At 41.0% G+C, this 15,260-nt stretch overlaps 1 protein-coding gene across 3 annotated transcripts in view; it reads right to left on the bottom strand.

Moving 5' to 3' along the window:
• Positions 1–908: 908 nt before the first annotated feature.
• The window catches only part of homer1b (homer scaffold protein 1b), a 20,459-nt gene continuing 6,107 nt past the window's right edge, over positions 909–15,260 (bottom strand). For all 3 annotated transcript variants that reach the window (XM_086173749.1, XM_086173748.1, XM_086173747.1), the window contains 7 exons: positions 14,547–14,678; positions 12,422–12,514; positions 9,359–9,507; positions 4,304–4,460; positions 3,998–4,108; positions 3,521–3,601; positions 909–3,430 (listed from right to left, as the gene is read on the bottom strand). In XM_086173749.1, the coding sequence (XP_086029875.1) occupies positions 3,239–3,430; positions 3,521–3,601; positions 3,998–4,108; positions 4,304–4,460; positions 9,359–9,507; positions 12,422–12,514; positions 14,547–14,678 (915 nt within the window). In that variant the 3' untranslated portion in view covers positions 909–3,238. The remainder of the gene's footprint in view (positions 3,431–3,520; positions 3,602–3,997; positions 4,109–4,303; positions 4,461–9,358; positions 9,508–12,421; positions 12,515–14,546; positions 14,679–15,260) is intronic.

Here is a 15,260-nt window from a genome sequence, read left to right as displayed (position 1 = left end):
CGCATTCACAGCAGCCCCACAGGTGATGCAATGGTACATGAACCATCATGCCCAGCTGTTTGCACATGTAAAAATGATCCCTCTCCTTGAAAAAATAACATTGATTTTTTTATACACATCATAGACACTCTTAAGTGTGAATGTTCAGGTTAAATGTGGTTATCAGTATGACTAAAAGCAACACACGCATCAGTTTTACATTTTTTCTAAAAGAATTGTCTCTTCAACCCGTTTGTTAATTACCTGTAATTTACATTGCATGTTGTGGATTGGTTTTACTTGTGTTTTGTGACGTGGGGCTCTGTAAATTTCATTTTTAGATCATTTTATCCATGTCAGCTGACTCTACCTTCTTCTGCAGCCACCGAAGAAGTATCTATATAAGAGAGCTATGATTATTAAGGACAACATTAAAATACTCAAAAACTTAAGAGTGGTCCTTAAGGCTGCATTTATTTTTGTTTCATAGATATTTGGCCCCCATGGTTATATTACGCATTTGGTCCTAACCTGTTGTCAAATCTTCTTTTCTTTGTTTTTTTTTTTTTTTTTTTTTTTTCTATTTGTATTTACAATTCTGCCCCTGCATTTAAATAAACATCATAAAACAATTTTTTAAGATCCTCTGGTTTACTCATGAATCCTCGAGTGGGGCGTGAGTGTTTACAAAAATAAAATAAAACAAACAAAACACATTTGCACACTCACTTCTGCGGTCACTGTATTTGAATATAAAACATAGCATTTATCAGTTCACAGAGGTGTTTTCTCAGCTCGTCGTAGTTTGAATTCAACATAGGAATTATTTGGCTGAAGCACCCACAGGTGTGTCTCCTGATCTTTTTGACCAGCATTTGGTTCATTCTTTCACCTGCAAACACACAAATCTCACCAGTCTACAAACATCATTAGCCTGAGGAACCTCTTTAATATTATGAGTCCAAAATTACTTTAAATAGTCAAAAATATTGCCAGTCTTCTCATACCTCTCTAAATACAATAATAATACCTACATTAAATACCATAAGTTACAAAACAAGAGAATGAAAATCTTCTTATCCACTTCTGTACAAAGGCATTCGTCAACAATAGCATTAATATTGAGGTGTCCCATCTCCGTCATTCGACTGTCAAAGTGAAACAAAGTGAAAAGAAAAATATTCCTCTACATGGGTCTTATTCCAGTGTATTAACCTTTGTGACTAACAACACAAAATATAGTACTCAGAGAATGATGATGTGCTAGTACTAAATGCAAATCTCTAGGTTATATCATGTAATTACAAAGTGTAATGACACAGTGCAAACGAGGTGCCTGACTGAAACGTAAGATTAGACCTTAGGAGTTGCAGCATCTTTTGTGAGGATTTCGATTTTTTGAAATTTGATTTCAAAGGCAGCGATTTGAAGATGCAGCCTTGGATCTTTTTACTTGTACAGCAGCCACGCCGTTTGAAGAGCGCTGCATATTTCAGCACGCCATGTGTTTACATTGTGTTGTTATGCGTTTCGAATATATAGAGGTTTCTCCATGTTTACCTATAAAGTATATACGTCACAATAACTATGCAACACTTCTCCATGGGTTAATACACAACAATAAGCCACTGCAGGGTGTTACTGCATTTGATGTATCCTTCTCTTCATTTACAATGCCATTATAAGTATAAAGTTGTGTTATACAGTTCTATATTTATATCATCGGTATTATATCCTGTGTAAAAAAAGAATAGAAACTGAATACAGTCCTGTATTCACCTGTGAGGAGTGAAAATCTGTGGCCAGTTTCACTGAGAGTGGAATTTTACCAACACAAAGATGACACTCTATGAGCCCTTCGCGATGCACTACTCCGACCAGGCAGGGCTACCACACAGGTTCGCGGTCAACAGTAGTACACTTTCTGTTGATCGGGGAGATCAGCTGAGTTGCATTTCGTATCTGCGTGAGTTCACTGAATACCTGATAGAATTCGATAGAGGTGTCGTATTAGAGCCTGTCTGGTATTGCTCAGTGCGTGTGTGTGTGCGTAGTTGGCCTTGATGTTCAAAAACGTAGTCGCTCTCTCACAGCACAAAACACACACACACGCACACACATATTATATACAAACATCTGTCCACCTATGTGCGCGCTGAAGGCACACGTTATGAGTAAGGTCAGGCCTTGCTGGGGTTACACACACCACACTGAGTTTGGCAGGAAGACAGGTCGGTAGTCTGTAATGGTGGAAGCAGTCTGGATGCGGATTTTTTTTTTTTTTTTTTTTCATGTCAAATCGGAATAGATTTTCTCTTTCTGCGGGCACGAACAACGCCTTCTGGAAGATTCAATGCGTCTACGTTAGAATTTTAATTAAGCGGTGGATGTAACAGCCATTCATTCTCACACCAGGACCGATCAACTCCGTTTCCGAGCAGCCCTCTATTTCCAGGCGATGGAGCGGCTGAAATGTCATACCAGCAAACCCCCCGCCCTGGAGATAAGACGGACTGTGATCTGTTCTGTAATTGTCTGTTTTGCGGACCGCCATCGAACCTTACCGGAGAAGACAACCACGGCGGACTCAATGTCTCAATGTCTCTCTGCGCGGTAAGTCACTTTGGGTCAAAGGATTGGCCAGCGAGATGCACAATGTTAGATGGGGACGGGAGGACCGGGGTGGGGGTGGGTTGGCAGCTTTGGCACAGTTCACAGAGTCTTACCAGCAATTATTTCCACATGACTTTTAACATTCCCTTGGGAAGGGGGGGGGGGGGTTAAAGAGAAGAAGCAACGACGATGTGATGTGGCGCGCTGTTGTGCGGCTCTCCGGTTTCCAACAGCAGATGGCACTGAGGCACAGTTCTCATGTTTTCTCTACGCGATGGCGAGGAGGGGGAGGGGGGTGTGAGCAGGTGGCAGGGCAGTTTAGGTGTTTGTACAATTAGAGAGATCAATTCAACCAGGATGCACCCACTCCAGCCAAACAAAAGCCAGGATGAGGTAGTTCCCGTGTTGTTTTGAACTACAGGATGGGCCTGCAGTTGGTTGTAACTTGAAGGTGGAGAACAGGGATTTAGCTGCGCATTTTTAGGGGGGGGGGGGGCAAAATCAAAACCGGGGCAGTGTAACATCTCAACTGAAACTAATCTGAGGTGTAGGAGGGAGGAGAGGCGGGCCAGGCGGGATCGGTTGTGGGCGAAGGGGTGAGAATTATCTTTATGGCTCTGTCTTTGATATTATGCCGGCTCCGTCTCTAACTGGCCTCCTCTATGAGTCGGGCCAGAGTGTCTCTGAGCTCAGTCAGCTCAAAGATCTTTCCATCCAGCAGTTCCAGCAGCGTCCGCAGGCTCTTCCTGAAATTTTCCTGCTCCTCCTGATTCTCCTCAAGTCGTTGCTCGGCTCCCGCCAGCTGTTGCTCCAGGACTCTGCTACGCAGCTCTGTCTCCTAAACAACATCGAGCGGCGATTCATTCAAGTCATACTTTTTTGGGTAAGGATTTTTTTTCAGTTTTCGGTACTGGTCTAATTTACCCACCTCAAGTTTCTGGGTGAGGGTGTCTTTCTGTTCCATCAGGTCATTCATGTTTTCCAATTCCTCTTTTAGCTTTTCCATTTCCTGGAAGACGAAAATAAAAGGTTTTGTTGAAGGTGTTTCAAGGTAAGCAACAGCACGCACAGTCTAAGATGGGTTGTATTCAGTTGGTAATTTGGTTCATTTTGTCAATAGGTAGATAAGACTTTTATAAAATTTAGAAACAATTGTTTTTTTTTAAATTCAACCACTCGGCAGTCTTTTATTTTGTATATTTGCTTTTGCACTTTTTGAGCCATTTTATCTGATTTCCGGTAATATCTGCAGAACTAAACACGCAGAAAGCGTGCAAGGGAATGCTAGAGAAATGTGGCACAATCCTGTCTGTCAGACAAATTTGTTGATGTTGACAGTATCTTAGGAAAGAAATTCTATATGTGATTTGATCTCACACACACACACACACACACACACACATACCTCCTCTTTGTCCCTCAAGGTATTCTCCAATTCTTCAATGGTTTGGTTGAGTTCTGTCTTCTGTGATTTGATTGCTGGAGTTTGGTTGCTCTGGCACTCGAGTTCTGTCACCTGCAAGGAACAGGAAGGACAGGCAAAACAAAACATCTCAGCTTTTTGTCCATTGAAACGAACCCCTGACTTTTGATCCCCCTCCCATGCAATCTCCTAACTTGACACCTTTGTTTGGGTCGATTTCACACTCCTTCCGCCGAACCGCTCGATAACACATGAAAACGAAAGCGTATACCGCATCCACTCGCTCACCCGTTTGTGTAGTCTCTCTGCCTCCTCCTGGTAGGCAGCCAGTTGTTGTTTCCACTGTTTGACATTGGCTGTGGACTCCAGCAGGGCTGCTGTTAGCTTGGCATTATTCCCTTTTAGTGCCTCCAATTCGGCCTCCCAGTGTTTTGTCATGGCAGGGCTGTAGTACATGGAAACACACACACGATCAGTTTAACAACATGACCGGAATATGAGATTTACATTTGCATGCATTTTGGGGGGATTTTTTTAAACGCAAACCACTCAGGATTTGCAGGGCTTCAACACGAGAAACCCATATATTCATTCAAAAAAATCCATCCATCCATCCATCTATCCATCCATCCATCAATCCATCCATCCATCCACCTAGATAATCTGTGTTGTTTGTTTGGTCCCATTCCTGCCTCCGACTAACAGCCATCCATCCATCCGTGAAGCTTACAAAGGAAGCAGCGTGCCCCCCCCCACACACACACACACCAACTCTCCCAGCCTTGGCCAAGTGTCTGCCACAAGAGTTGTAATCTGTGATTATATCCTCTCAGACTGGCTGGAGACTAATCTGGTCCAGCTACTCATAGATGAGGAGATGAGTCGAGTCAAAGGGTTTGAATGTAACTAAATGATAGAGGAGAGTAGCACGTCTGGGCCAGAAGGGGTTATTGGGGGGAAAAAAAAAAACTTTGGCCATGAATTTCATCGACTGGAAGTTTAATATCCGATACATGTGTAAAGTCGAGGGGAGCAGAATTCCATTGGAAATGAGCGATTCAGGCTTCGGGAACGTTTACATAATGCCCGCTCTCTTTATCTTATCGGTCTGCCTCGGATGGGGGAACATCCGAGATCTAAACCATTTTTGGAGCGTAGACATGGAGATTGATCGAGCCGTGCATCGGCGAAAAAGGAGCTCCCACTCCCACGTACTTCGCTGTTATTCCCCTCAAAGACAAAACCAGGAAGAAAAAAAAAAAAACACAAAGGAAGCTGGGCTCAGTGATGAGGTATAAGACCAACTGTGTTCTCAGTTTTGGTCGCCCCCTCACTGACATACTCACACACACACACATACAAATACTGCAGTACTCCACTATGCCATAACACCCGCTTTGTGAGCTGTAAGAGAGAGAATGCCCAGATCTAATTCACTCATGACTCCCACGGCGCCTTCACTTCTTACACAACAGCCACCCCCTCGGTGAGTGCAAGTGTGTCTGCATTTGTGACGCATAGGAGGGAGACGACACTCCATCCTACACGCGCACACATGAACGGGCGCGCAACCACACACATACACATATGGAGCGATGCTGTCACCTAGGCACGTAGACCTGCTAATGTATAAACCCCGCACAACAGCTCGGAGAGCGGGAGAGCGGGCGAAAGCGTCGACATGTGAAGACGGAGACAGACGGAGAAAGGAAGGGAGAGCGATGGAAGGGAATTTAGGGGATAATAAGCAGTGCAGGATGTTTTGACACTTGTGTTCTTCTTCAGCAAATGAGTCTGCTGACTGAGAGAAACAATTTTGGCAGAGGACGGCAAAACAGAGCTGAAGGTGTGTGATACACACTCAGGGTAAGTTATAGGCGGCAAGAGTCACTGAAATTCTGATGAATTGAAAATGAGGACATATTATTGCTGTTCATTTTTTTTTAACGCGTCGATTGCTATAGAAATCTGTATGACTTTCGGGTTTGTAAACCCGGCCAAGAACATGATACTGTTTGTGTCAACTTGTATGGAGATTTTATGTGTCATGCTTTGAATTTATGACGTCTTAATTCATCTGAACTTCTTAAATTCTGCATCTGTTTACTATTAAAAAGTTCACTTTTGTCTATCTTTTTGCCTGTCTTTAAATTGAGTGTCCTGATGAAGAACACTTGTTTTGAAAGAATATTAAGTTTTGTTTTCTGTTAAAAAAAAAAAAAAAAAAGGATTTTGAGTCTTACTAAATAAAACATCAACTCTCTATTTGCTATTTTGACACTTTGCAATGTTAGAGAATTCTCCTTCCAGGCTCAACAACCAACAATAGCAAACACAAATGACTGTGACACTAAAGATTTTCAAAGTCCTCTACATCCTGAACGCTGTTCTGTCGCGCAGCTCCGTTCCCCCTCGCGGATCCCTCCAAGAAGCAGGGAGCCAGAGCAGTTGCCATGGCAGCAGCAGAGGAATGAAGGCTCATGTGGCACAGTTGCGTTTGGCATCTGCGCTCTTCCCCCAATCAGACAGGCTTTACTACGAGCCCTCGAAAAAGGTGCCCACATCCTCTCACACTGGAGGATCATTCATGCGAGGCCAAGGAAGTCCCGAGAAAAAAAAGGTCTTCCAATCAGAAAACAAGTCAAAGTAGGTCCACAGAAGAGCAGCCAATACGCCTACATCCGAAGATGTAAAAAAAAAAAAAAAAGGGCTCTACCAGCTTTCAGCTGTCTCTCACACTCCTCTGCGTTCCTCTGCCCTTTGCACCCACACACATCTGCCCACACACTGATGAGCAGCGGGCTGGTGTGTATGTTACAGCGATGAATCATCATCTATTTGAGACAACCCGCGGGAACAAACCCTTATGAAAAAAAAAAAAAAAAAAATCAGGTGTGGGTGTCGACAAGGAGGTCTGAATTTCATTGGAAACCACGGAGGTAAACGCGTTCAACATCTACCCCCGGATCATTTTATTTCTCATTCTTTGGCCATTACATCAGTTTACAGGGTACCGACGGAGCCGTCGTAACTAAAAAGGAGCAGATGTCGTACGATAGCCACGAAAGGAAGGGATAATCGGGGAAATATACCGCATGTGGTTCGCGAACCTACACTTCTCGCCCTATCCCTCTGAGAAATCTGACACCGAGAGCTGCTTGTTACGTACACGTCCGCTAGCGCGAATGCCAAGAGTCGACCCGGTCTCCCACGCACACAGAATTAATAGTCACATCAGCAACAAGGCTGCAGCAGGCAGTGGGTGTCCTCTCTACATTGTGCTGCTGCTGCGCTGCGCTTCTACAGTGCAGCCTTAAAGAGTTTATGATGTAACATATGTGATTTCCGAGCATCTGCGCCCGAGCTGGCCTGCACAGACAATATCCCGTTCAAAAAATAATTCTTGGCGTCCTTGAATATCTCCAAAATGCTCTTTAATATCAAAAAAAAAAAAAAAAAAGAAATGGCCAAACGTCTCCACTCAGGCACCATCAGTTGAGCGAAAAAAAAAGAAAGATAATGCATTTACTGATTGATTGATATCTTTAATTAATGAGAATCTCATCCAGAGGAGGAAAAAAAAAAAAAGGAAAGTAGTGGCACAAGAGTACAAAGATTACAAATGAAAAGATCTTCGTGTACAGTCTGCATCTGACAGCGGGTACCAGGAACACTTCCTCTACAGTTCACGCACTCAAATAGCCTAACTGAACTAATTGACTTCCTGTTCAGATTCAAAATCATGTGTCTGGTACAACGTGTGTGTTTGTGTGTGCATGTGCATGCATGTGTGTGTGTGTGTGTGTGTGCGTGGGTGGGCGCTGGTGTACATACATCTGTCTGTGACTCATGTACAGACTTTAAACAATGCGCCTTTTCTCTCTATCATTCTCTCACCTCCCAGATCTGTTTTTGACACTCTCTGTTGTGTCTGTCTATCTTGCTCTTTCCCTGCCTCCACGACTCCCGGAATCGTTACATAACTCTTACATAAACACTTCATCAACACCTTTTTGGGCATCAACCTCGCAACCACAGCTCTTCAGCAGGTCATTGTACAAAACAAAATATATTTACACGGCAACTTGGCCGTTTACACAAACCAATGCATATGAATAAGCACTCATGATCACAGGGACTGTAAATATGAAACTCCATTTTTAGCCTGCTAACAGGAACAGACATAGGAATGTATACAAAAGTAGTTGTGCATGCATAGCTATAACATTGCTGCATTCTCATAATGCCATAAAACATCATACAAGTCATGAGAGTTGAATTCAAGAAGATATTATTGCATTGCAGTTGGAAACTATTGGGTTTTTAACACCGAGCATGCTCAGATTAAACAATATATTGGCTTGAAAAAATTCTTCATTCCTGAGAAACACAATGTTTTTGCTGGTCCGGTTCAAGTGACACTTCTACGCGTCAAAAGAAGTCCCTGTAAATTCATTTTTCCTCCCTGCTGTCACGGTGTGCTTCTGTTAACCTATTTGTTTGCGTGGCGTAAACAGTCCTCAGGTTTTTGTCAAGAAGACCCCTCGCTGTGTCTGATATGCTGTCAAGACTACTATATTGGAAATGTTGTTTTTTTTTCTTTTTAATCCTGAATATTTATTTTTTTAAGTAGTCACGTTGTCGAAGCGGTCAGGACTTGTAATGACATCGCTATTAGAAAGAGAAGACGCGACATGTCTTAAACTGCTCCCTAGAGGAGAAAAACACGAGAGAGCAGTAGTGAATAGCATTCACTAATATATGTCAAAAAATATATATATATTCATAAACACACACACACACACACACACACACACACACAGGCAAGAACACAGTATATAATTTTGTGCTTGTGACAAATGATGAAAATATTAGAAAAATTTGTATCGGGACAAATCTGATGCAACAGCTATCTGTGTTTAATCTACAGATTCGCCACCAGTTGGAGGATAAACAAACATTAGAAAATCCACCAGAGGAGCTTCATTGTTCTTGGCAAGGATTCACTACGTCTCCCGATGTAACTGGTGAGATGATCATATAATTCTTCCAAGAGATATTTCCCAATTTTTCTGTTTTCTCAATGGAGATATTCTTATATTTACTCATATTCCGCAAGACAGTATAAGAACGTCACTCATGCAAACAACTGGAAGGTTTAACTTGTTTTTCCAGAAAGGCATTTGGAAAAGGAATAACCAAAGATTGTCGGGATTCACATCAATTCCGGATTCATATATTAACATTCAATTTTGTTTTGTTTTGTGTGTTTGACCAGGGTAAAAGAATCAAGACCAGGGGTCGGGATGAGATCATTGCTGCAGTAAGTGATCTGGCACGTACCTGTGTGCAAAAGCCAGCGCGTTCTGGGACGGTTCTGGACGGGGATCCGAGTTGGGTGTCGCGTCGCACATATCGTCCGTGCCGTTGATGGTTTCCATCGGCGGAGTCACCGGAGTCAACGGTGACGAGAGCTCACCCGCCGGAGACTCCTACAGAGGTACCAAAGCGCAAGTTGTTCAAGTGTTAAATTCGGCAAGACACCAAATTATTGATAATTATTGATGATTTGTGGGTTGCATATTATCATGTTATGAACTAAAAAAAAAAGTCACAATTTTGATTATCTTTTTTTTTTTTTTACTTTGTTTTTGGTTCTCAGGGGCTGTGTGGTCAATTATAGTGCTTTTATTATGTATATCTATGCATTGTTTAAGACGTGTGGTTTTCTTGATATCCTTTTTCAGGACCTTTATTCGATAACAATCTTTTCCACAGTCGACTTGTTACCCATTAATCCTTGTAGCCGACACAAACTTTAGCAAATTAGCCAAAGCATACTTGCCAAATGAACATTGCAAAAATAGAAAAACATTCATACATTAATTTAACAGGAACTTAAATATGTCTAATCCCATAGGGTTCATGAGAAAAAATGTGAATCAATACAAAGATTTTTATTCTTTTTCTAAGAAGGTCATAATTTTTTAACCAATTGACCTCTTTTCTATACTACTGAAAAGCAAAACAAGGGAAAGACAACAATTGAGGCGACTTATTTAACAGCTGTCCAGCAAGCAAGAAGAAAAAGTAAGGGTATCGGGGGTCAGGGCGGCCTACTGGAGATTCCTACAGAGGTACTAAATCAAAAGTAGTTCACGTGTTGATTTCAGCAAGAATTGTTTATCTTATTTTATTTTGTGTATGAATTTTCAATAACTATTAATGTTAATATCCTATTTACTTGCTACCATTTGCTTTTTCCTTGACATTTGACATTTACCTCAAAGTTTAACAATATTTTCTTAAAAAATATATATTTTTGTGCACCTTTGCCTGCCCTCTCATTAAAGAAAATGCCGTAAATGACATGAATTTTGCTTAAACAACTATAAAGATTTAAAAAAACACTTAGCGCCGACGAGGTAAATTAGGGGGTCTTTTCTTCATGCCTGTGGGCCAGTAAAATGTTTACTTTAGCCGAAGCATGACAGAGGAATGAGAGATTACAGCTTTACATCCCATCGACAGCAGAATAATAAAAGGACACAAGAGACAAATAACTGAAACCAACGTGTAGGTAGTGAAGCTTTTAAGACTGTGGACAACACAACCCATAATGAAGTGGCTCAGCAGAAATGCCTGCATGACCTGAAACGACCCGACAGAATGCAGAGATAAGATTCAGATTGAGTCTTGGTTTCCATTTACTGTTTCGCCGTCTGTAACATTTAATATCTTGTAATGAAGCATTTCCACCAGTGTCGCTGTCTTATTTATCATATGTTGCATTTAGCATTCATTTTTTTTTTTTGTGAGCAATTCATGATTTGAGTATACATTTATTGGAAAATAAAATTAAATAAATCTAAGCCAAAAGGGAAAAATCAGAAGGCAAATAGGTAAAGTTGCGATTTTTACGTGTAGCAGGAGCGTAAAAGAAAAATACACTGTAAAGTATTCTCTGCTTTTACAATAATATCCCAGTTTGACCAGTCCCACGTTAACACCCCCCCCGACTCACACACACACACACACACACACACACAATGAATGTGAGACTGTCCACTTGGCTTCATTAAAAATGCCCTCCAATACTGTGGCATCCCACGTGGGTCATTTCATTAATAGCGCGAGTAATAGAGAGTAACACAGCCGGGGTGTCTCCTACCCTCCTTAATGAACAGACGAGGACATGGAGCCAGTTAACGGCCTTTAAATTAAAGAACAGATTTCTCTGGAGAATCTCTGAAACAAACTAATTTTCTCCCAGACATAGTTACACATTCACCGAAACACCCTATTATTAGATATCCCACGCAAACAAATACCTCACATTGAGGGTGCTTAACTCCTCCAATTTAAGTCCACACAAAGCTTTGTCTGTATTTTCCCCTGCATGCAGCACATAAAGCTAATGTTGTCCTTTGGTGCATCTGGCATATTGTTCAGAGACAAGCCTCTCCCGGAGGGCTCACGCCGCAGCGGAAAGCAACTTTAATCAAGCGCTGTACTCAGGCTGAAGTATAAGCTGTAATACTACTTACATGCTGATGCGTTACAGAACTCTGCTAATGGGATCACGATACAGTAAAAGAAGTTGCATGTTCTTCCTTATGTAGGACCCCAAGGGCCTTTTCTAAACATACAGTATCCAGTATATACATACTGGAATTGAAAAATAAAGTTGTAAAAGAGGATGACAAAAAAAAAGGAGATCAAAAACTGCTTATTCTCAATATTCCCGCCGTTATATATGACGGGTGCAAGCGTCTAGCAAAAAAGGTTAATCACGATTATCCGAAAGGTATTACTTAATTTCTCTCTGGCATGGAGAGAGATAAAGCAGATTTTTTTATGGATGGCACATTATCATGTAATGAACTAAAAAAACAAGCAATGTTTTTTTTTGTTTGTTTGTTTTTGTTTTTGGTTCTCAGGGGCTGTGTTGGTCTTTTCTAATGTTTTTATTATGTATATCTATACAGGGTATAAGACTCCATGTGGAGGAGATTGCTCCATTCATTTCTTTATATTGTTTTTTGAGACCTGTCCGAGAGTCGCCTTATTGCCCGTAAATCTTTGTCACCTAAACTTTAGAAAATGAACCAAAAAAATACTCACCAACTGAACATTGCAAAAAAAATTAAAACATCAATACATTCATTTTAAAACATTTTGTTGTCAAATCCAATGGGGTCATGAGAACAGTTGTGAATCAAAACAAGATTGATGATGTCTTTTTTCTAAAGAGGTCATCATTTTTTTTTTATCAATTGACCTCTTTTTGAGAAGACTGTAATGCAAAGGGGGGAAAGATAATTACTCAGTCGACTTTTTAAACAGATGTCCAGTAAATGAAAAGAAAAAGTGAGGGGATCGGTGATCGGTGTGTTCTGAATGTACCTGTGAGGGAGATGTGGCCATTTCCATCTTTTCTTGACTTTTCTCTTTGGCGAGCCGCGCTGCCTCTTTGTATTCGGCGAACTTCTCGGCAAACTGGACAGAGAGGACAGCCATCAGAGGTAATCTCTTTCACAAAGCCATAGGAACATGGTCGCACACACACACACAAACACACTCACACACACAGACAGGCATACACACAATCATATGCAGACATCTGTGTGGAACAGGGAAGCCATGAAACCGGGAGAAGCTGTTGCCAGTGACGACCTGCATTTGACCCGAAACAAGCCCTCACCCGTAATGCCTGCATAGAAACCTGAGCTAACTAGGTCACTGTTGACAAGCTTCCTATCACACACAGAAAAATGCACACCGCCACCGACTTTGTATTCGGTAGCATGTTATCGCAAAAAAAAAAAAAAAAAAAAAAAGGTGTAAGTCAAGAGGAGATATTCCAAATTTTGAGAATAAATACACTGGTACGAAAAAAAAAAACAAGCTCACATCCTGGCTGCAGTCAGGGTGTGGTTATTTGCATCCACTACCCCCTGCGGTGTTTCACAGGAACAGAGTAATACAGAGGATTGAATAGCATGGAAATCAAATAGACACCTCTATCTCGTGTCTGTCATTAGTGGGGATGATACTCGTAACTCGATATAATTTCACTTCTGTGCTGCGCCGATACGGTTATCTAAATGCGGCTGGTTCAAGTTTAAGCGTTTGCAATGCAGTCATCTGAGACGTGGATCCGATCCTTTCAGTGTTAAACTTGAGCTGAAGCAAATGGCTGGTCTAAAAGGTATACAGGATATTGAACAAGTACCTTTTCAACAGCCCAAATGCTAACATTAGCACATTACCGAATTTGAGTTTTGGTTGGTGTCAAGCTTTATCTGTATTAATGCAGATAAAGCAGTCAGTGTTTTAACTTCAATTTATCATTCAATTTCTCTACCATTTAATACATCTTCTGATTATTTTTTTAACATTATTTCTATTACTTTTAATTATATTTGATTCACTGTATTCATATGTACATGCAATTTTTATGGAATATATTCTTAATGATAGTAAAAAAAAAAAAAAGACACTAGGCAAAAGCCAACATGAACCTAAGGGGTAAAGCTGTAAACTGGAAATGCAAAATAAGTAATCCGTGGGTGAATTACTCTGTTAGCAAAATTTGCATGTTAAAAAAAGAACATAATTATGCAAATTTGGGGTTAATCTATTTTATTTACTCTGGCAAATGTGCGTACGACTTCGGTAACATACTTTTTGTCTTTGACTGAAAAAAGACAAAGATTAAGATGCAATAATACTGTGTCCGTGTTCATTTTATAATTAATTCAGTCACGTGAAGCTGTTGTCTAAGTATCAGAGATTATCATTATAATAATCTTAAGAGCAGCATAAGTCATTGTTTGCTGGCAAAGAGCCTTGAACGAACGTGATAGTCTCGGATAAATGTCTGCCTCTTACATTCACGTGGAGCCCCCTAACTGACCAAATCTCATCAGTGTGCATAAATGGACAAACAGATAAAAATAAAATTAAGGTAAAAGGAAACGGGAAAAAAAGATTCAGATCTATTAACGTGAATTATTCAGGAGAGGACCAGCTGACCCAACAACCTCCAGGTTACTTATTAGTGTCCGGGCTAATGTGAAACAGGAAATGGTCATTATATCAGGGATTGTTATCAGCCTCTTTGTCTTTGCCAGCCCAAGACAGAGGACATATCCAAACCACTGTGTGTGTCCGCGTGCACGTGTGCGCTTGTGTGTACATGTGTATGTGTGTGTGTGTGTGTGTGTGTATCCTCTGGGCCTCCCTGGTTCACAACACAGCTTAATCACACTGCAGAGGTGAGAAATAACCATCTATTAATTTCATAAATATACACCCATATACATACGCATTCAGTTACACACAGAAAAACACATCATTAGGTGCAAACTCATCTTTTTTGAGACAATCTAAAGCGACAAGGGTGCAGAGAACACAGATATGCCACCCTTTTTTAGACAAGAAGCCATTCCTCGACTGATACGAGTTACTATATGACGGGGTGCATGTGTGTGGCGGGAGTGTGTGTGGGTGCTGGGGGAAGGCTTACCTTAGAGAGATGATGCTCGGTAGAGAATCCTAGACCGTACACAGTGTTAGCTCGACTATCTGCCCACTGGCCGAACTTCTGTGAGGTCTTGGTGAACGTCATGTTGGGACTTATGGTGCTGTTGATTATTGCCTGCAGGATGGGGAAAACCCACTTCATTCATTTCGAAGATGTACTGCGCTATCATAAACAACTAGACAACAAATGGACAAAACATCACTATGCGTCTATGTGTGGTCAAATTAATATTAGAGGACTCTTATAGGACTCGATATATTTAGCGCAACAAGTGTTTCAGTCTTTGTGTTAATTCTTACAGGAAGTATGTTTGTTTATTGTGCAAAAAGGGTTGCAAGCTCACTATGACATCCATACATGGAAAGCAAGCACATAATTACTGTGTTTGTCTTTGAAAATCATCCAGAACAACACACACACACACACACACACACACACACACACACACACACACACATCCAGGCATACACGCTTAAATCACAATTAGAAACCTGGAAAACAAACATCCCCAGTTGAAACCGCTGGGTGTTGAGATGAGTGCCAAAGATACTAATGAGAAGTCCCGATAAACTATATAACGAACCAAGCCAAGAAATAAATAATCGACTTTATCTAAAACAACAATGGTCATAATATACGTTATTTAATTAGCAAATCTATTAACTTTGTTACGTAATGGTTAGGTGGCATCAATAA

The sequence above is a fragment of the Fistularia commersonii genome, chromosome 26 (genome assembly GCF_037954325.1).
Source record: "Fistularia commersonii isolate RoL2024-O1a breed Wild chromosome 26, RoL_Fcom_v1.0, whole genome shotgun sequence".
In the NCBI taxonomy this organism is placed as follows: Eukaryota; Metazoa; Chordata; class Actinopteri; order Syngnathiformes; family Fistulariidae; genus Fistularia; species Fistularia commersonii.
Note: the sequence above shows the minus strand (reverse complement) of the source record. Positions and strands in the feature narration are given on the sequence as shown.